This window comes from Heterocephalus glaber, unplaced genomic scaffold (genome assembly GCF_053883595.1).
Source record: "Heterocephalus glaber isolate CG9 unplaced genomic scaffold, H.glaber_assembly_v1.0 deba00001550, whole genome shotgun sequence".
Lineage (NCBI taxonomy): Eukaryota > Metazoa > Chordata > Mammalia > Rodentia > Bathyergidae > Heterocephalus > Heterocephalus glaber.
The window spans coordinates 21191642-21214611 of NW_028258343.1; the positions used below are offsets into that span (position 1 = coordinate 21191642).

Consider the following 22970-nt stretch of genomic DNA (forward strand, 5'->3'; position numbering starts at 1 on the left):
GCTCGCTCCATCTCTCATCTGTGCTCCGCCCCTTCTCTCAGTGGCCCAGATAGACCCAGACTTTGCCATCCCACTCTCCATCCGTGCCTCAGTGTTCCTGAGTCAGGTCCTCCTCCCCTGGCCAGCATGTCTGCCCCAGCCGTAGGACCAGGGTCAGTGTTGCTCGTAAGCGGCATCCTCCTCTTTGCAGCTGTGGTGGAAACATCAGCCCTGTTGACCCCTTCTCACCTGAAGAACTCCGTATTAGGGTAACTCATGCCAGTACCTCCCCAGCCCCTTCCCGCTCTAGGACTGCCCGCACAGACAAAGGGTGAAGAACCATTCCTGAGTCTTCCTCTTCCTTCTCCCTTTATATTTATTTACCAAGCTCAACTCTCACATTCCTTTTATATATTTATGTCTTCACATCCAACTCTTCCTTTCCACTAGTCTCAGCTTCACTGCCTGTACCATGGTACTTCTTTCTTTCTTTCTCTCCTCTTTCTCTTCCTAAAACTTGCCTAGCCCCTAGCATGAGATTGATTGTCCTACAACTTGCATACAACTCTCCTTCTCTATGGCTTTCAAAATCCCACCACTCCCTGAATAATCATACCTCTTCCTTTGCACACCTAGGCACACGGAGAGCTTGTCCTATCCACCCCCCAACAAAGTGCCACATGAGACTGCCCGCATCTAGTGGTGCCCTCTCCAGCTCTGATACACGTAGGTCAGTGTGTGTCCTATGCAGACCTGCACGCTTAGCTCAAAAACTGGGTTTTGCTCTTTAATACCACATTCAGTCCTCGGCGCCCAATAGTGCACCCTGCACACTCGGAGTGCACAAGAGCACATGCTAAAAGCAAACTATCTCTTAAGGGTACAGACTGCTCTGCCTTTTCCTCCTACAAAGAGCATCAATCAGTGTGCCACAATTTGGCACATCTTCTACTTACACTGTCACTCACTGAGGGCTTCCCACTCCACCCGAAAGGCCATGCAAAACCCTTCCCTGGACCAGAGAGAGCACCAGAGCACTGTCACACAGCAGGGCAAAGCAGAAGCACCCTATCTGCAGCCAGGAGGCCCCTTGCTTCGCTTTATAAAAGAAGCCAATTGCACGAAGAAAATTCCAAAAAAAATTCACAAAACATTCAGCAAAATCAGGGAGCTTCCTCTCCTGCCTCTGGCCATGCAATTGTTTGGTGGCTTCCAGGCCTGCACTTCCCGCTGGAGCTCCAGCCTTTCCTCCCGGACCACAGCTCACAGTGGTGCAAAGATCAATTTAAATCACGCTGGGGTCACACCCTTCTGTCTTCCACCCTGTGGGCCGGACAGGAGAAACTGCACCCTGGCATGCATCACGCTGAGCAGCAAGCAACACAGCCAGCCGGCAATTTCCCTTATCAGGAAATCAATCAGATGTTATTAAATTCTTCATTAAGGCTGCCCTGGCCCCTGGGTTTTCATTAAACCAGATTTTCTAACGTCAGAAACACTTTCTGCTGGACAGGGCTTGGGGTAGAGACAAAGGAGAAGAATCCTCTTGAGTAATGCCTCAGGGTATCTTTAGCTCTAAAGCCCATGGACCTATCTAGGTGTTTATACAGCTCAGTGGTAAGAATAATAACACCTCTTTCTGTGTAATCGGTTAAGATCTCCAATACAATTTTAAACGCATCATCTTAATCTCAAAATACTTGCTAAGGTCTCTGAGCTGGTTTTGTCCCTTGTTTTTTTTTTCCGAAAGAAAGACACAGATTCCCAGAATTTAAACGCTTTACCCAAAATCACCTCAGGCAGAAAGCGCAAAGTCTAGCTAGAAGCCAAGTCTCTCCCCTACCTCCTTAAAAGTGTCCTTTCCACTCCCAGTGGTGCTCACACCCAGGGCAGGGGCACAGCGGGTATGCCTCCACGGCTCGGTGACAGAGTCCGTGCATCGGAAGGCGGGAGACCAGAAGTCTACGTGCATGGCACCCCGGCACTGCGCCAATGCCTCAGACCCTGGCCACAGCAGGCCCCGTGGAAGGAAGAGCACTACAACACTCACAGGAGTCAGGACGGGAGAGCGGAGTCTACAGACCTGAGGGAGCATCCGCTCTGAAGTCTCACCACCCAGCTCCCAGCCTTGAGTTAGAGGATCAGCTGCCTGCAAGGCGCTGCTTCCTACTGCTGTGGGAATATGAGCGAGAACAAGGAGAAATGAAACTTCTGCAGATAAATTGGGGGGGGGGGATGTAAATTGTGCACCTACTGCTACCAAGAACATAACATAACATAACATAACATAAAATAAAATAAAATAAAATAGAACTGTGCTGGAAAAACACAAGCACATCAGGGAGTGAACTTTCCCGAAACAAATACTCTAATCAAGTGAGCAGTCTTTGCCTTCAGGAAATGAATTCTCCCACCTTAAACTTTTGTCCTTAATGATCTTTATTCTCACGTTTAATCAAGATTTTTGAAATCATAGATGGATTTTTTTTAATTATCAGAGCTCAATTTTTGATATAATTATATTCAACTCTCTTTCCCTCGATCTAGGTTGGTACCTGTCTATGCGTGAGAGGAAGTGGCTCATTCTCTCCCTAGTTGTGTGGTCACAGGGGGAGTGTTTCGGAATGAATGAATGAATAAATGAAATGGAACAATAAAAAAATGAAGTTATGCTATCCACAAAGGAGATGTTCTCTCTCTATGAACCACGTACATAGCTCATGTTTCCCATCCCCAGAATTTCAGTACTGTCAATAGTGTTTTCGTGCCAAGTCTGTGAGCTCTCTGGTAGTCAGTTCCTTAGATATTCATGTTTTTTCTTCCCAGAGAGGTTGTATACTATAATGTATACATTATGTGTCTTTATTTGCTCCAGTACCTGCTAAATTTCTAGGTACACAGCTAATACTTAACTAAAGTCAGCTTTTTAAAAATTCAATTTGAATTAAATATTAGTTGCCCAGTTTGTTATTGGATGTCATAGGCAACCAACATACAGGGGCATCCTTTTCCTCATAAACTTGCTCATTATAGCAGTGATATATATATATTAAAAGAGTTCAATCTTTTCTCAAAATGGATAAAACATATTACTTGGCTAAGGATAACCTGCAAAGGTACTGACTGTCCACTCTTGTCTTAAAATATCTTTAAACACATCTTTTGAGGCATCCTATCAAGGCACTCTGGCAACCGCAAATATTTGCTTCCCTTCAGCCTTGCATGAAGTTCCATATTTACAAATGGAAATAGCCTGGTTCAGGCCAAAGCTAATAAAGTCCTACTGGAGGTCAGGTCTCTGGTTTCTGCTACTATTTCAGGATTATTTCACTAATTGCTACCTAATTGCCCCAGTTTTTAGAGACTATCTTGTATGTTCAGAGGCGTGTCACAGTACCCCCTTAACGTTTCTCAGGACAACTCTTCTTTAGCCTTCCCCATTTTTCCATGGTCTGTATCAATAGAGTTTGGCATCAGCTGCAATTTCCAGAGTATTTGTTAAAATTCTCCCTGTACTATGGAAACTCTGCTGGGACAAAAATCCCAGACTGCTCACCTGCCATTTCTAGACTTGACATAGTCAAAATCCACCCATAACACACAGCACAGTGATGCTTTCAGTTTTTATATAAAGACTCCTTCCACCACTATATATCACAACGATTTTTAGTTGAGAAATACTTTGATACTTTAATAAACTGCAAGAATAAGTCTTTTAAAAATCAAGCCAAAAAGCTTTTTTTCTTATTTTTCGAAGATGACTATGAGTGTTTCTTGCTAACTATATGGTTAATTGCCCTTGACTGTTTGAATCATTTATTTTATTTTATGTATTTCACTGCATTTGCAGAGAATGACACCTTTGTAGCTGGCCTTAAAGCAAATCTGTATATGCTCTGGCTATTTTCTAAAAAGAAGCTATTCTTATCACAATCTTCTTTCATTTCAAACATTGGCCACACTATTTTAGTAAAGGGAAACATGGTCAAAATCCAAACTGAAGACTAAAATACATTTTCCTTTTCATGAAAAAGCTACACAATCAGAACAGACAAAGTGGGTTTTTTAGACCAATTCCAGGATAAGCCAGAGGATCACAGCCATGTGGGACCCTCAGTTTCCTGCCCTTTCCAGAGCTTCAACGCTGTAAATGATGATCCACATCCACTATGACGCCCCAAAGACAGCACGAAATGGTCAGTGGCTCGCTCAATGCTGCTGTATTAGGAATCCTTTTAATGCTCATTACACTTAACTGTTTTCCAATGACCACTAACAGTATTCCAGGTAAATGTTGTTCGCTGTACTTAAGTACAGAAAATTAGTTCCTAAGTTTAATGAGTTCGATAAAAGTAAAATGCCACTAGCTGCTGACAACTTACAGAGCAACGCTCAGTCTGCCTATCACCCTCACGTTCCGGGTGACACTGGTTCACCCAGGAATACTTCCAATGACTATGGGCCAATATCAACTTCTCAAATACCTGTTCTCATGCCCTGACGGCCCTCTCCTTTCCTTCCAGACTTTAATAAACTTCCCTTTCCCTCCAGCTTCATGGTGCAGTATCCTCCCTCTCAGGTGATGAAGTCTGCTGGCCACATGGAGATTTCCGCCAGGTCTAAGCGGACACTATCACTTAGAAGCCACGAAGCACGGGACCAACGGAGCCGTGGATCCTCCTGACGCAGCGCACCCTGCAAACCCTTTCTAACTCTGCAATGGTTTTCAAAATTCATAAAATCTTGTTTCTCCTTTGTACTTAGAAAGTTGGAAATAACTTTTTCCCCCAAATACGGGGGGGTGGGGGGCGGAGCGTTTTCTCTTACTTCATTTCTAGAATTTCTCGGTGCAATCGCTTACACTTCTCACCTGTTGTCTCCTGAAAACAACACTGCATTTCAAACCAGGAAGTTGTTCGACTCAAGGACTGTGGTCAGAATTCTGCAGTTTTCTGGAGACCCAGGGGGTTTGGGCCTGGCAGGAAGAGGGCAAGAAGGTGAACGAGAACCCGACCGGGCTCAGAGGAGGATGAGGAGGGAGAAAGAGACACTGCACGGGAACAGCAGAGCACAGGTGGCCAGTAACGGAAAGCGAAGGCGGCAGAGACTTCCGCTGGAGTCAAGTCAGACTTCCGGTAGAAGAATGGGATTCAGGGTGAGAACAGCAGCCCTGTATGGAGAAGCAGATGTCCTTCTGGTTTCAGGACAGAAATCAAGACATGGCTTATGCACATCTCTCGGCAGAACTACACGTTCACTGGTCCCTGTCATTTGGTGTATGTCCCATTTGGGATGAAGGTAGGTAGGGAGGTGGAGAAACTTCTTTTTAAGAATACAGGATTTTAAAAAACTAAAATTTGGACAAGCTATACAATACTTGTATTCTTTTTTCACCTTGAAGTACTATAAACTCTTGCTTATACTTGTTCTGTTGCAACCATAGAAACAATTCAGTTATTAGACTACAGGTTCTGATAGAATTTTTCTATAGGTCCCAGGTTATTTTTAATTTTAAATGTACAATATTTTTGTATTCATAATTGTGTAGTTTTAATAAGAATAACATCACATACCAATTAATAAATCTGTTACCATTATGATGCAGAGGGATCGATTATTAATAACGTGTTTATATGAATGCATGGAAAACTAAAGTACATTTTCTATTGTATATCCAGGATAACTACCTTCCCACATACATGAGAACTGTAAGCAACTTTCATCTCAATTAGGTTTGTAAATCAGTGTGAATGTTGCTTCATTTATAGAAAGAAATGAAATAGTCTCTCCAAATGTCTCTCAAAAAAAAAAATCTTGCTCTCGTGATATGTCTGATAGAATTCAAGACATATATAAATATATCATCTCCACAGTTTTCATATCACTATGTTCAAATAAATAAATGCTCCAATCTAATAACTAAAATAGGAGGATTAGGTTCTTCGTCAAATAAATGTTTTCAATTTTAATGCACAATCATTATTTTGTATAATTGGATAATGTATGTCTCAGATTTAAAAATCTTTTTTAAAAAAAACAATGTGGTTAAGGAGAGTTCTTTGAAGTTTGGTACCTGATTAAAAGCAGTGTAAGGTCCCTGTCACCACCCAAAGTAAGGAAACTCCATTCCCTTCTAATGGTTAATTCTCTAAGTTTTTTGAAGGCTTTATGATTTTTCAGGTAGTGGTTTGTTTTCATGCTTACCTAAAAAAATCAGAAGAGCTTTCAACTTATAATTATAGGGGAAAGTGGTCAGTTACAGGGGGAAATATTTAAGAATGTTAATTTGGATTCTAACATCCCAAGAAACTCAGAGCCCTACCTAGAAACAATGAAAGATCTGTAAAATCTCTCAGTAACTGTAAAAGTCGTCTGCAATTGCTGCAGAAAACTAGCCAGCTGCATCCACAGTTATCATTCACAGAACTAAAAATATACCAATGTTTTAAGAAACAGTTTTTTGTTATTCTTCGCTCTGGTAATATTTTTAGGTCCCATGATATGCGTTTAACTTTGGATTTAATTGAAGCTATCTTACCCAGGAGCTCTCTATAATTTCTTGTATCTTTCAGCCTGAGAAAAGGATTCTGATTGAAGAGTCAGAAGAGTCAGGTCTAGGTTTTTCTATAACAATGTAGATGAAGAGAGAATGTGACTTCCCCTCTACTAAACAGCAGCTGAAAGAGCTGAAAGAGCCTACCTGCTGGTACATCCGAGCCTTTCCAACTTCCTCAAGATGAAGCAACACAGCAGGCAGGAAACACACTCCTCACACTGGTGACAGGTGTACAACAAGCTCACCAGTCCGCCTTTATTTCAGTGTCGCTAGGCATGCTCTGTGACAGAGGGGATGGCTCTTCCTTTTCATTGAAGTGACACACATCACACTACGCCTTTATCGAGATGTCACCAAGCACAAAAGTTCCACACAACAAAACTACCTGCTTGTGTTTGAACACCCCCCCCCGGGGGGGTTTTCTCAGGAGACAGAAAATCGGTTCTAAACCAAGAGGAGGAGGAGTCTAGTGTAAGAATCTGAACGGAAGAAAGAAAAGTTGTCTCCATTCCCTACTGCATTCATTTCCCCAGACCAGAAAACTTATTAGATGAGAATTTGGAAGCTTTATTGAGAAGCTAAGCAATTTACATCTCGGCATAATACCATGGTTCAGGAAGCACTGAGAGATGCGATGGAAACCGGGTATCAGTGAAGGAAGAGTTTCAAGAGCAAAGATGAAAGCTGCGCCCTCTCCTCCCGTCAGGGTGCTTGTCGGGGTGCTGCCGAGGACTCACTACTGAACCCCAGCTTCTCTTTGCCCCCAGCCAGGTAAGACCATCAGAGCTGCCCAGGGTGAGCTCCAGGGAATGGGTGAACACAAAGGTGGTGGGTGGGTTCGGGCTGAGCACTTACCTGCTCTGGTCCCAGTTGGCAGCGAAAAGGACCAGAATCTTCCTGCCGTAGTGGTCCAGGTTGGCCAGCCCCCCCGGGAAGCCGTCCTTCAGCGCCTGCTTGATGCCGGGGTCGGTGGCCTTGAAGCTCTTGAACATGTCCAGGTTCTGCTGCCGGTACTCGAAGTACTGGGCCAGGAGGCGGAAGGCCTCAAAGTGGTGAAACTTCCTGGCCCGCAGAAAGCGTAGGATGAACGCGTCGTCCGTGCGCAGAAAGCCGATGTCCGGCCTGGTGATGACCATGTCCCTCACCTCCTGGATGTCCTGGTGCAGTGTGTCCGGGTTCTCGTTCAGTTCCAGCCGGGCTTTCTCCAGGGTCTCGGGCGAGAGGCCAGCTTGTAAGTGAGTCATTGTTCCGCTCCGCCGCCGCGCCTTGCTTCCTCCAGCCGCGGCCCGCCCGCCGTCCCGCAGCAAACCTGGCCTGGCCTGGCCTCCGCCGGCTTCCTCTCCTTCACAGGAAATGCTCCGCTCGCGCTCGCGTGCAATCGAGGACCCTGTGGCGCCTGCTTTCCCAGCGCTTCGGATGGGGCCCCAGCTCGCCTCCCCGCCGCCCACGCCCTTCGCGCTCCGAGGACCCTGAGCCCCGGCGCCTCCCGGTCCTCCTCGCGCTTCCGCGGGTCACCGGGGCGGCCCCAAGCTCCCCTCAGCCCGGCCGGCGGCTCCTGCCGGGCCCGGGACCGGCGACACCGAGGCGGCTGCGGCCGGCGCCTCGGAGCTGCGGTCTGCGGGAGGCAGCGCGAGAGGAAGCTACGCGCGCCGCGCTCGCCCGCAGGGGCCGCTCCTCAGGCGTCTCCGCGGGCGGCACTGCCCGGACCCCGCCACGCGAGGGAGGCGCCCGCCGCGCTCCCGGGCTGCACCGCGGCGCCGGCCCGGTGGCCTCGGGCGTGGGCGCCCACCCGGCCTCGGTCCTCACGGGCGCCGCGGAGGGGAGGGGCCGGAAGGAGCCGGGGCTGGGGCAAGCGGGGCGCGCGGGAGGCACTGGAGGGTCGCTCGGCACCGCAGCTCCGCCCGGCCCGGGCTCCCGCTCTGGCCCGGCTCCGGCTCGGACCGGCGGGCCAGCAGGGCAGGGCCCGCGGCGGGGCGGGGGTCCCGCAGCGGCGCCTCTTGGTGGCGGCCCCTGCGCCCCTGCGCCCCGCGGCTCCGCTCCCACCGCGCGGCGACGTCACCGCGGCCCGGGGCGCACGGAGCCCGAGCCGGAGACCGCGGGTGCAGAGCAGCCAGGCGCAGGTGCGAGGGCGCTGCGCAAGGACTCGGCGCCCGCCCGGCCCGTAGGGGGGCGGTGAGCGGGGGGCGGGCGGAGGGGAGGGGAGCGGGGGGCGGGCAGCGGGGAGGGGGGCGGGGTGCGCTCCCGCGTCGCGCCGCCGCGCTTGCTGCAAACCCAGACCCTGAACTTGGGGTGATCGATCTGATCGGCGCGGCTCTAGCGCGGTGCGGCGGATTCGCCCCCGGGGACTCGGAGGAAGTTTCTGGACCGTTAACTCTTCTGCTAAATGTCCACAGAACAGGAGGGAAACGAAAACGGGGACGACGTAACCACTCTGTCGGCAAAGGGAGGGACGTGGGCCCGGACTCGTAGCAGGTAACAGGCGGGGTGCAGGGGCCCCGGCCTCCCGCCGCTAGGTCGCCTGTGCTGGGATCACCAGCGGTCTCGGAGCTTAGGATGCCAGTGAGCGGACGTAAGGAAAAGGTTTCTGTGCCCAAGGCACGACGTGTGATACCGAGCGTGCTGCCCAGAGCAACCTGGGCTTAGTTAAGGCTGAGGTCCTGAGTTCAGGTGAACTCCATGCTAATACTCACTGGCCGCCGTGTCTGCGGGCAGCGCTCCGGATTCTTGACAGGACGGGGTTTCTCCAGGTTGGGACGAACTCTGAAGCCCTCAAATTACAGGCACACACTTTTGCAGGGTCCCGCCCATGGTTAGTCCCATGGGCATGGTGTTGACAACAAAAAAAGAAGAGAGAAGAAGAGGAAGAGAAGGAGATGGAGGAGGACATCTTAGTCCGTCCTCCTTACTTAAACGCATACCTGACACCCAGAACTTGCGGGAGCAGAACTTTAGTCTGGCTCGTATTTCAAGCCACGGTGTCTGCTCCCAAGAAAACGCAGCTGGTGGAGGGAAAGCTGCCCCCGACGTGGGGAAGCCAGAGAGCGAAGACAGGAGAGGGAGATCACCCTTCCAGGCCACAGCCCCTGGCGCCTCACCGACCAGACCCCACCTCCGACCGCGAGGTCCCTAGGAGCCCCCGCTCCAAAGCCCGGCACCTCTGAGCACAAGGGGCCCAGCCCGAGAGGGCAGCAGATACAAACCCTAACACGCGTTCACCGGTGCATCGGCCCAGACCATTTTATTAACCAGAGGAAACAATGTGCGGTCAGAATAAGGTGATACATTACACAGAGTCGTTGCGCTTGAGGAATTCACATTGTAAACTGGGCAAGTGGAAAACAGATGTGGCCTAGGTGTGTGTCCTCCCTCGGAGCCCACGGGAGAGAGGCTCTGGGACCCCGAGGAGAGATCACAGACGCCCACGCTCCTTGCATGAAAAGGCTCGGAGTCCACACACGACCTCCCCTAAGGTGAAATGACATCCAGAACACTTGTCCGCACCCTGCAGTGCGCTGGTGTTGCTACCTCGGGCTGTGCCCCTCAAGGGAGTCTCCTCTGTCGGACGCAGGAGTTCGGCATCTTCCGCCAGCACCCATCAAAGTCCTGCCTCTCACTTGTTTACAGCTAAAACTGACCTTCCACTGTGCTTCAGAAGCAACTGCTTATGTTTGTTCTCTGAGATCAAAGTCTTAGACTGTATTTTTAAAAGGAATTTGAGAGATCAATTTGTTGACCCAAGGTGTAATGTTACCCATACTTAGTTATAATAATTCCAATATTGATTATCAGTAATAAAATTGATTTAAATAGGTTTACTTTAATGTACCAATATATTCTGTAGGTAGCCTGCTTCTTGTGGGAATAGATCTGTTAGGTAGATGAAAGAATAGTTTTTATCATATTTACAAACTATTAGACACCTTCAATGGTTATAGTGTTAGTTCCTCTCTACTTGTACACTTGAAATCAGTTCTGAAACCAAAATAAATATGCAGAGCCACAGAGCCGTCTATAAATTAAATAAGGTGTTTATCCCAATGAGATTTGCACATTTGATTCCCAATAAATATTAATTTTTCTTGCTAAATGAATGCAGAGTAATGTAAGAACCAGAATGTGAGAATAAATTAATGAAACTAAAGGACTGATTTAAGTATTATTGGGAAAATAATTAAATCGAGGATGTCAGGTGTTTTTCAAGGAGCTGAAAAGGAAAATTTGGCTTACTACTATATTTCAAATGGATAGAGTGAGTAGTTGTGTTTTAAAACATTTTATCCCACTTATTGTTGAACAAAACATGTATATACAGAAAGGGCACACAGCAAAGATTTATAGCTCTGCTGTGTATCACAAACTAAGCACCTGTTTAAATATCCAAGCAGGTGAAGGAATAGAACCCTGTCAGACACTAGAACGCTAGAACGACCACCTGCTCTTCACCTCCTACTGACCTTTTCTTTCCAACAAGTGAAGCTTCATACCTTTGTTTCAAGAGTAATCCTCTTAGATTTACCTGTTTTTGAGCTTAAATGGGTGTAGCATTTCTTATGTAATATTATCATGAGCCTCTTTCACTCTGCACTTTGGTGAGATTCACCCGTTCGTTCACACTTGGTGGTAATGCACAGAGTTGCATTTTACTCACAGCCAGCTGTGTACTCTTCCATTGCACTACTGGCGGGAATCTTCCCTTTTCAGTTCAAGGCTGCTGTGAATCACAATGTATAAACATTCTTCTGCATCATCTCTTAGTGCCTAAGGATGTAGGAGGAAGTGGAAATGTGGATTACTGTTTTATGAGTTCCATGCTGCAGATTTCATTTAGGAGCAGGGGCCCTTTGTCAGGTGCATGTGCTGGGAATGACTTTCCCAAGTCTTTGGCTTGGCTTTTCACTCTCTTGACAGTGTCTACTCATTAACTGTAAATTTTAATGTAGTTCAAATGTTGCCTGTGAGAAGTGTTTTGGGGGCCCCGTTTCAAAAATTTTCCACAATTACTCTGACTCTCTTAACACACCTGCTAGAAGTTTTATTGTTTTCCCTTTTCACGTATAGAATGCAGTCACATTACCTTTGTCAAGTGCAGAGCTCACGGTTGTACGTGCTACACCTTCCCATGACTGTCAGGGCAGTGGTTTGTTTATACAGCACCATCACAAACACAAGAGCAACACAGTGGACTGTGACATTAGATGGCTGCATCATTAGGTAACAGGAATAGGTCAAAGCATTATAGTCTTATGGGGCCAGCATCATATATGCAGTCCATCACTGACTGAAATGCTGTGAGGTACATGACTACTACCCTTGTCTTTCCTCTTGCAAAATTACAGAAAAACACTGAAGCCTGGGATGACACTATCTTCCTTCAGAGAGTTTTTATGTTGGCTTCTGTTGGTCACCAGTGGACACTAGCACCTGCAGATAGCTGGGCACCAGGTCTCAGGTAACAAGGTGGTTTAGAACTGAGCTGCAGTCTCTGACGGAGTGAAGTACTTCTGGCAGTGGGGTGAGTGTGTGTGCCCTGCATAAATTCCTGTGCTGAGACTTGATTCTTCGTGTGGTGGTATTCAGCAGTAAGGCCCTCAGCGGCCCTCTCTGGTCTGAATCTGCAAGCATGTGACCCTTAGGACTGTGAGGAATAAATCCTCACTGCTCTACCCACTTGTAATTCAGAGATGAGTCAGAGCTGTTTCACCGGAAGGAATTAGGTCTGGTTATAACTCCCAGCAGGACCTCACGGGTTCCTAACAGCAACCACAGCAATACCAAAACCTAGGTTCCTGAAGGACTTACCTAAGAATTGGAGCATATTTCTGAATTTCCCATTAGTACTGATTTCTCAAATGCTTATTTTTTTTTAATCACCTGAAGGTATTTCTCTCAAGTGATAGATGGTCCCAAAGGATGTGGGAAAAATTGATAGATTTAATGTTTAAATACAAATTAAAAATTGAGAATGCTTACATAACTTTTTGTTTTGAGAAAATTGTAAGCTCACATGGGATTTTGTGAAATAGGGCAAAGATATCACATGTACCTTAGCCCAGGGCCTGTCAGTGGTACGGTCGTAACGAGTCTAGAGGACGATGTCGCCCTCAGAGGAGCATTTCAGTCGCTGCAGGGACCCTGTGTGTCGCCCTGTTACAGCCATGCCATTCAGCTCCCTCGATCCTTCTGGCCCTAAAAGTCCAGGTTTCTGATCTATACGAGCCCGCCAAAGGTGCTACCATCTTCTTTCTGCAATAAGAAGGTCTGTAGATAATAATCTCCTGAACACCAGGGAGCCTTCGAACACTGACCTGGGAAATCTTCACTATCATGATAACTCTTCATAATCCCTACTGTAGTCATTGTAGTAAATATGCAAATTCTTCCTCCACATGTTTAGTTTTTTGTCTTTCATCCTTTCATATCTAAGCAGTGTTACCAGTAAGACAAAAGTTAAAGTGGGAGTATTGCTTTTAAAGGTATTGCATAAAACAGGTGTTGATGAAATTGTTGGCAAATTCTCCTTTCATGTTAGTTTAGTTATCATAGTATCACACCTTAACAGTAACCACTAACAACAAATGGATCCAATGTTTTCCCTGTGATACAAACATTTCCCAGGCAGCCTGTGAGATGCACTTTAAATTGCACTACTCTGCTTTCAGAGAAGCAAATACAATCCGTGATGTGATTATATGAAACCTTATTAATCTCACAAGTTGTATTTAAAATTATAATGCATATTATATACAAATATTTTAACAACATTTTATTACACAGATCTATATTACCTTAAGTCAATGTTTTTACTTATTTTATCTGGCAACATTATACTTCACTTTTAGAAAGGCCTTCTTAGAAGGATATCATTTCCATTGGGTCTCTAATTCCATGTGTCCATTAAATCCTACATAGCTATTCAGGTGAAACTAGATTAAAATATCTGTCAATGAAAAATACATCCTAATAGGTGAGAGAGAGAGAGAGAATAAAAAGTGGAGAAAGTGTGAATGAATGCATGTGAACTTCAGCTTTACGGTCAACCAGTATGTGCTTCCCAAGGGGCAGCAGTGGGGCACAAGCAACACAATACTGACAGTGAGTCCATCCACAGGGAACCAGAGTCCAGACGCTCCAACAGATGAGCTTATGGACAGCTGCTATCTTGCTGAATTTTCCAGAGCTATCGTTTCTTAGATAAATGCAGTTGTATCTAGCTTGTCAAAGGCAGCAAACATCCTGTAACTAAATGTCACCCGACTGGTGATACTTCATCAGTAGATCAGAACAAATTCAGCTCTGCCTTACTGCTCTCGTTCTGAGGCGTGTAATTTCATTTGGAGCATACTTTCACACCAACTGCTCAGACTTGAGTCCTTTTCATTTCCTGAGGAGTGATTTTTGTTCTCAAAAATATTGACAGTCTCATTTTGCATCTTATCTGTTCATAGTTACCTAATAGAACCTGGGTGTACTTTAGTGGAGAGGATGTAGCTAAACTTCACAGGCAATGGAAGTAAACTTTCTAGAATAAGCACACAGGAATCATGTGTGTGTGTGTGTGTGTGTGTGTGTGTGTGTGTGTGTGTGTGTGTGCCCTCTACTATAACCCTAATGCCTAGCCTCTAATAAATGCTCGGAAAGATCACTAATGGGGGAAAAAGTGGAAGAAAAACTTAAAATTTAGGAACTTAAAAAAAGATGCTGATGTATTCCAACTTTTTAAGATGAAATAGTCCACATTACACAAAAGTGAAATATTTCATAATCTTGAGGATTGTTACTTTACATTCTATGTATTCTAGATGGTGTGATTCTTTTTATACTTCCCTTAAGTCATCTTTTGAAACTTTTCCCATTAGATTTCTATTATTTCACTTTCTGATTCTAGTCTAGATAGTCAAGTGCCTTCCGAAAGCTGTTACTCTTCTGGTTTACTAGGGAGGATTACCTGGTAGAAGAAAGATTCAGAGTATCCCACCAGATATGAAAAAATGGATTATTAAGATACACTCTCAGTAATACACAAATAATTCTAACAAGTCATGAATTGAATCTTCACATGAAATTTGAAAAAGATCTTGCTTAAAGATGCAATTAGAAATTTCAGTCCTTTATGAATTCATTTGTTCTTTCACCAAATATTTATAAAGTACCAATTATGATATAGACCCTCTCCTCTCAGCTTCACGTTCAACTCCTCACTGTAAAACCCACTACAAGTAAATTATCTGAACTATCCAAGGCTTGTTTTCCTACAGCCTCATTTTTAGGATTGTACTTTTTGGTCACATTTTCACATTTAAGATAGGCACAGGTCTATAAAGGGCCAAAGAGGATCCTTTGAAGTCGTGACTGCTCCTGGGGATACTGTGGCTCTTCAAATTGATATTGAACCAACAGTTACCCTCTCAGTGTCCCTTTAGAAGAAGCTGACTTTTTCTCAACCTTCCAGAATAGGTTTTCTCAAATTTGAGATAATAACCACTCATGAGGGCACGGTATCGTGAAACCAAAGAGAAGATGGCCCTGCAGGTTTTTTGCAGCCCCTGGAACATTTATTCTATCCAGTATTGCTCCACTCAAAACAGTGTATTAGAAAAAGGATAGTGAGCTATAAGAATATAGCCCAGAATCTTACTCTCAGTTATATTTGTAAAGGGGAAAAACAATAGAAACTTTGGCATTGTAAGTCCTGGGGAATAAATTGCATATGGTGCTCCACAACTGATCATTCATGCAGTGCGCTGTCGGCTCCCTGTAATTAAGAGCTCCAGGCCCGGACTCCACCAGTGGGAGAGCTGCTTCTGTGTTTGAATAATCAGATGCCTTCGATAACAATGCTTTTGATGACAGCTCTCTCTTCCGCAGTGTCAGCAGCTACCTCCCCTTCTGTGCCTCTCTCTGACCCAGCTCCTCATCGCTCAGTCCAAAGCTGGGTACACTGCAAGATTCCAGTCCCTGTTCACTGCCCAGATCAATCAAAACAAAATTCGGGTGTAATCCAAAGGTCCTGAATTCAAGTGTCACTAAGGACCCAGCAGCCTGCTCATAACCAAAGGGAGCCGAGGTAATTGTGGCAAACAACACACCATGTCCAGCCTGCAGGTGGCCTGACTTCTGTCCCACTGCACAGGACACCAAAGCGTCCTCTGGGCTGCCAGTGTGTCGCCCTCGGTGTTAACGAACATTTCCTGCCAAGCTATTCCCATCTTCGCTTCAAGTCTGCGATCACATAGACCATGAAAGCCAGCGTCTATATAGCGTCTTGACACAGCACCGTGGAACAATGTGGCCTGACCTGCAGGAGCGCCCCACCCACAGTGTGCAGCAGGGAGGCTGTCCCACGCTTGCACCCACAAGCCACTTCTTATTCCACTTTGCTCTTTCTGGCTGTTCTCTCTGTGACTGGAACACAGTGTTGTCTCCGAAATCAGGCACCGGTCATCAGCCGAGCAAGTCTCCGGGAGCTGACTTCCGGGTGTTCTCCCACTGGTCTGGGAGCTAGAGGCAGCTCCCTGGCTGCTGGAACATGTAGCTAGGTTCCAGGTACTGCTAGAGTCATGACCAAGAGTCTCTGCTACTATGCCGATGGCTACTCATCCCTCCATACAAGTACGTGGGGTCAGTAGCACCCCGAAGAGCTTTTACAGCTCCATACATCTTCCTTTACCCAACAGTGCTCCTGGGGCCACCAAAATCACAATTTAAGGGAGAATAGGCCTTCAGTAGGCCACAGTGGACCCTCAGTTTTCCTCCCTCTGCGTTACACAAGTGTTTCTTTATGCTTCAAGAAACTGTGGAGACTCTGGTGTTGACTACCGATGGAAAAGCATTTGTGATATCCATGCCCTGTAAAAGTGACAGTCTGTGTGGCCACGCTGTTGGCTGTCCACCTGTACATGCTTGGTAGCAAAGGTTGAGAGGCACAGCTACTGCAGACACTTCCCCACACAGCAGCTTCGCCGAGGCCTGTGTCTACCACGCTGCTATGGGCAAAGGTCTGAGCAGTTCTCGCTGTGGAAAGGTCTACTAAGATAATAGCATCATTATTCCGTTAGTAGCAATTTTCTCCTACTGGGGTTTTTAAATTGTTGATGACTAGAACACTAATCACCGAAAATCATATCCTCTTTTTATCTTCTAATCCTATAATCCTCTAGAAGATACAAAATAGGACAGCAAAGATAGCTGCAAGTTTGCTGGGATACAATTACAAAGGAATAGCAAAAGGGTTTGATTTGTATTCGTGGTAGCATAGGAGAGATAAAATACTAGTGTTATTATTTCCCATTTAGTCTGACAATAACCACTTTGTATGGCTGTAAAAATCCCTCAAATATAAAATTACTGAAGAAAAAAAATTCCAGCTCAGATTTTCATGGCTGGGAGTAGCTCAGTGTGTAAAGAACTTCCCTAGTGTGTTCAAGGCCCTGGGAACATTGCTCAGCACCTCAGAAACAAAAACACAGTTGAGAAATCTTTGCAATACCCCTTACCTCGTGCACACTGGTCTACTTGCTCTCTGCACCCTATGATCACCCTATGCGTTCTCCCAGAGCCACCCATTGCTCATACAGTGGAGCTATGGTCAAAGATCTTGCCAGGCTTTGAGCAGAGGAAGCTGCAGATTTGACAACCTGACTGATATCCAGTGGTCAAGGCCTATTGGTCACTAAAGGGCTGGCCAATCTGATGCCAGTTGAAAGTAAAGTTGCATGATTTAGGGAAGAAAAGATTTTCAGATGTGTTTGAATTTCAGATAAACAAGAAAATTTTTAAGTTTAGTAAAAGTGTGGCCCATGCCATATCAAAGACGTTCCTACTAGTTTGTTTAATTAAAAATGAATCGTAGCTGAACGTTCTGTATTTTATCTGGCAAGCCTTATTGAAAAGTCTGTTTTTTTACACAGGAGAAGAAAGATCAATCATCTTTCACAGTGAACAGCAGGGCTGCTTTATCAAAAGTGGAAATAGAAGCAAGAATGAACCAGGGAAAGGAACTGGTCAGCAGCAGCAGCCTAGCGGCAGCCCTGTAACTACCAGGTCAAGTCCCCAGGACCACGGGGTGGTTGTGACAGAGAATGGAAGCAGGGAACATGGGAGAGACTTTGCCTAGGACCTCAGTAAGGGTGTTCAAAGCCTGGGAAGGACAGTCCTTTGATTAGCTGACCTATTGCAGGTGGGCTCCTGTCCCATGAAAGGGAATCAAGTGGTCAGCAAGCTGGAAGTCCAGAGAAACAAAGTGGATGTTTTGGTTAAATGTCTTTGAGTAATTCCAGCTAAAACACTCTGTGCTTTTATGAAAACAGCAAGCCTGATGAGGTCTGTTTTGCATCCAAAAGAAGATCCTCGGGCTTCTTCAAGAAAAGGATTGAATTGGATACACCGAATCAGCCTGCTGCAGACAGGCAGGTCTGTGCACGCCCTACCGAGGTCCTGAGTCGCACGGAAGATGCCGAATCACCCCACTGCAGACAGGCAGCCACCTGGTTCCACACTACAAAGACACAGAGGACACCAGACCACCAGACCAAGGTACTGAGTCCCGCTGCTTCCGGCCCAGAGGTAGGGGCTTCTGAGGCACTGTCTCACTGCTCCTGGTCCACAGGAAGGGGCTTCCCGGTCACCATCCCTCCCGCTGCTCCCAGCCCAGAGGAAAGGGCTTTTGGGCCACCTTCTGTCCCGCTGCTCCTGGCCCAGAGGAAGGGGCTTCCAGGCCACCATCCCTCCCACAGCTCCCGGCCCAGAGGTAGGGGCTTCTGAGCCGCCATCCCACTGCTCCTGGTCCAGAGGAAGAGGCTTCCCGGCCACCATCCCTTCCGCTGCTCCCAGCCCACAGGAAAGGGCTTTTGGGTCACCATCCCCACCGCTGCACCTGGCCCCTGGCCCACCTCTCCCAGCTCAGAGGAGGTAATCCGTGCAGGCTCTAACAGCCCCCCGCCCCAGTTCTGCTTGCCAATGGGCTCCTGTAGCAGTGTATACTAGAAAAACAGATGTAATACAAGATATGCAAACACATAAGGATTTACAGATTGGTGTAAAATGGCCACCCACAGAGTCAGCCGTGGAAGCGTGCAAAAGGGCCCTTTGAGCACTGGGGATCTGAAGGATCCAGTCGAAAGCCTGGAGCTCCGTGTAGAGTCCTGTGCAAATCCCTATCAGGAGGCCGAAGGGTCTGCAATGGAAGGCTAAGGATCTGTGCTGGGAGCCAGAGGATGACGTCCAAGGTGAAAGTGAAGACTGGGGCTCCTTCAAAGGAGACAGAAGCAATCCTTCCTTCTTTTCCCTTGTATGGCATTCCTGCGATAATCCTTCCTAGGGTGTGTTTTCCCCACCCAGAACTATGCTGAGCCAATTTTGTTGAGTGTTTCTTACTGAAGTTGACACAATCAACTATCATAACCCTGAATGTTATATTACCAGTATGGCAGACAGGATGTGGCTAATGGTATAGTAGTGGTACTTATGCTGATTGAACCTTGTGCTCACTTCAAGGGAGAGGTCCCACAACTGGTACTGTAATCCAGGACAAAAGCCTGTGGCTGGGGAAGTCATAGGCCCCAGGAGCAAAGCCTCTGCTGCTGTTTTGTTAAATGGGTATGATGTGTCAATGAAACTGCCACCTAAACATTTGTGTCTGCACCCACATTACTGTCATTGCTGGCCACAGCTGAGGGGGACCTCTTTTTGCAGTGGGCCGTGACCATAGTGGCAACCCACAGTAAGTTCAGCTTTTGGGTATATAGTGAACTTCTCCTCTCCAGTCAAGCAGTCATGCTCTGGAATGTGCTGCCCTTTTCCCTTCAAACTAGAATAACTTTTTGGGGACCCCAGAACCAAGAGGGGGGCCTTCCTTTAAGTAATATAAGTAAGAGAACATGTAAATGAATCCTGGCCTGTGCACACTTAGTTGGAGACATGGGCTCTTGATTGAAGTTTGTGTTATTCTAGGAGTGCACCTGCTGGTGCAGTCTGCACTGTGGCTGTGTCCTAACAATCCAGTGCTCAACTCTCAGTCAAAGGAGATAATGTTGCCCAGTCAGGAAAAGGCTCAGGAAATGGCAGGGAGGGGACAGAAAGATTGTCAGACCTGAAGAAAGAGATGAAGTGTAGTGAGAATTGGCCTCTGAACTCCTGCTAAAGTAACTCATCTTGTAGAGCACCCCGTCCCCTGGCAGGTGCCAAGGCTGGGTGCCAGACTGCACCATAACAAGGGGCTCATCACTGCTGGTAGATAGAGCTTACTGAGACAGGCAGAGTTTCTTGATAAGGATGAAATGGGGGGGTTACACACAGCGTTTCCCAAGGACACTTCTTGCTTTTCATCCTGCTTTTGTCATTTTCATTAGTCCCCTATAAAACCAGTACCCTACCACAGAGAGGTGGGCGACTTCAGTAGTGCTATAGCCCACAAATCATCCACCATCTGTGAATAACCCCTAATAAATTCATTTACCCATTTATTATCCAGCCTGGACTGCTCTGAGTTGTTCTTTGGACTGTCAGTGCCTCCTTAATTCAGCAGCAGATTTTTTTATGTCTCTCTGGGAAATTTATGCAACAGACAATAAGCAAAAGCTGGTACAGTCTGTTTTGCACTGGTCATTGCCTTAGGAGGGAAAATCAGATTAAGCAGGTTCAAAATTGCCCCAATAGGCAGAGATATTACAATTTTAAATAAGTACCTTTATACTTAAAAATTAGTCAAGAGGGAAGATTTCTGTGGTATGTATTATATCACAATTTTGAAAATAAAGAATGAGAAAGAATAAAAGGATTCCAAAATGAGGGAGAGAGTGATAGGCATAGAAGGGTGTGACACTTGAGAATAACACGTGAGGATAAGCCAGCTGAGACTCCTCAGGGAAGAACAGGGAAAAGGGATGGAAATGCAAAGGTCCTGAGGAGGAGAATGTCTGTAGAGTTCTGAAGCCCAGCAAGGAGAGGCGAAGGTAGTAGCTGCATGAGCAAAGGGCAGAGTGGAGGATAGTTGACCAGCTGTGTAAGGCTGCCTCAGCCTTTCTGGTGACTGCTTTTTACTCTGTGATCATATGAAACTGACAACTATGTAGAGCAGGCATCTTATTCAAGATTTATCCTCTCTTTGTGGAAGATGACTCAGGAGAGTGGTTGCTATAGATTGAATGTTTGTGTCCCCCTCACATTTATATGCTGAAGCCTAACCTACCTCGTGGATTAGGAGATTGAGTCATTGGTAAATGATTAGGCCGTGAGCTCCCAAGAAGGAGATTAGTGCCCTTATAAAACACAAGACAGATCTAAAGAGTTCCTCTGCCCCCTTCTGCCCAAAGGGAGTTCTCATGTAGTCAGGTAACAATGAGCCCTATGCATGAGGCATTTTCAGGGAGATCGAGACAGGTCAGAGGGTGAGCATCATGCAGGGCTGGGGACTTCTGAGGTGCTGCTGTTGTGGCAAAGTGCCAGCCAGAATATACAGCTCTAGTGTTTACATCTCAACACAGGTAGTCCAGGAGAATAGAAGATGCACCCAGAAGTTTCGGAAGCAAAGTGTACAGTTTTATTTTTATCGCCAGCGGGTCAGTCTGGGACTTTTCCACAAAGAGACTGAACAGCCCTTTGGCGCTGAGCAGGGTAGGTTATACTCTGGGGAGGGGGCGGGCGTGCAGGAGTTAAACACTTTGCATTGGTTACATACAGCACAAGTCATCTGGGCCCAGCAAATTCATCAGTTATCAGGTATTACAGAGAGCAAGCTCAGTGCACTGAGCCACATCTCATTTACATTTTGTGAGGAGGTAGAAGTAATAAAACTGTTTGAGAACAGAGAAAATTCCTGAGATGCTCATGCTCGAGAGGAAGTGTCAGGCTAGGCAGGCTGGGATGTGTTGAGGGAATGGGGAAACTTCTTTGCCAAATTAAGTCTGGCTTCAGCTGCAAAGAAGCATGTTCCCCATTCACTGCGAACCCAGAGTATCCCCTCTGGCTAGGGAGGCTGCTGGTTTCCATCTATCATGTCTTCCAGGCTATCACCCACCTGGGAGTAGGGAATGGGAATGGGCCGAGTTAACATGCTGTAAGCCTCATTGTTCTTATCAAGATTCAGCCATTTTTCTCAAATACATGTTCCTCAGATTGAGGTTTGATTAATTTTCAGAGTTCTGGTAAAGCTGACTGTTGACAATATTTTGCACCTGTTCTCACTGCTTTTATGTGGAGCAGATTTTTAACTACATCATTCCAGAAGGCCTGACTACTCGACCAGCCCTTTTAAAACTGGAACTTGTGTCATGTCCCTTCTATGCTGTCAACCCTCCAGTGGGCCCCAGCTTGCTAAGAGCTGAAGCTAAAGCTCAGCTATATTTATGGCTATATTAACTGGTAGGATTGTTGGATCATTTGCTACTTCTATTTTTTTTGTTATTTGAGGAGCTCCATACTATTTTATATAATGACTGTACTAATTAACATACCAGCAGTGTGCAAACATTCCTTTTTTTCTGTATTCTTGCCAACACTTGTTATGTCTTGTTTTTTTGGCAGCAACATTTTTAGTAGGTGTTAAACAATCTCTTGTTGTGGCTTTGATTTGTATTTTCTTGATGATTAGAGATGTTGAACTGTTTTTCATATGCCTGTTGACCATTTCTATGTCTTTTGAGAACTGTCTATGCAGGCCTTTTGCCCATTTTTCAGTTGGGTGGTTTATTTCTTGATGTTGAGTTGTTTTACTCCTTTATATATCTTTGATATAAACCTCTTATGGAGTATGATTTGAAAGTAGTTTGTTTCTTGCAGTGCAGAAGTTGTTTTTTTTTCAGTAATCTCCTTTTGTCTATTTTTGCTTTTGTTTTTTATGGTTTATCCAAAATAAGCTTTACCCCTATGTTTTCTTCTTGAGGCCTCACAGAGTCAGTTCTAACATTTAAGGCTTTAATCCATTTTGAGTTGACTTTTCTATATAGTGAGAAATAAGAATCTACTTTTATTTTCCTGCATGTGGATATCCAGTTTACCCAGCACCATTCATTGAAAGGAGTATCTTTTCTCCATTGTGTGTTCTTGGAAATTTTTTTGAAAATCAGTTCAATATTGGTGTGTGGATATATTTCTAAGCTATTTGTTTTTTTCCATTAGCCCTATATGTGTTTTTATGCCAGTACCATGCCATTTTGGTTACTATTGCTTTGCAATATATTTTGAAGTCAGGTGTGTGACCCTTCCTGTTGCCTTTTTCTTTCTTCTCACGGTTGTGTTGGTAGTTCCATTTGAATTTTTAAAAATTTTTAGTCTATTTCTGTGAAGAAAATTGTTGATTTATTGGTAAGAATTGCATTGAATGCTTAGAGACTATATTGACATGAACATTTGAATAATGTTTATTCTTCCAATGTACAACCATAAAATATCTTTCTATTTATTTTTATTTTCTTCAATTTCTTTCCTCAATGTTCTATAG

The 22970-nt window shown here is 45.7% G+C and overlaps 1 protein-coding gene across 2 annotated transcripts in view; it reads right to left on the bottom strand.

Annotated features, from left to right (window-relative positions):
• Positions 1 to 8550, bottom strand: part of Clvs2 (clavesin 2) — a 76586-nt gene extending 68036 nt beyond the window's left edge. Inside the window, exon 1 of one of the 2 annotated variants that reach the window (XM_004860142.3) lies at positions 7391 to 8550. In XM_004860142.3, coding sequence (XP_004860199.1) covers positions 7391 to 7779 — 389 coding nt within the window. In that variant the 5' untranslated portion in view covers positions 7780 to 8550. Of the gene's footprint in view, positions 1 to 4849; positions 5380 to 7390 lie in introns of those variants that run through there. The other variant, XM_087190186.1, reaches the window with a different exon arrangement.
• Positions 8551 to 22970: the final 14420 nt, after the last annotated feature.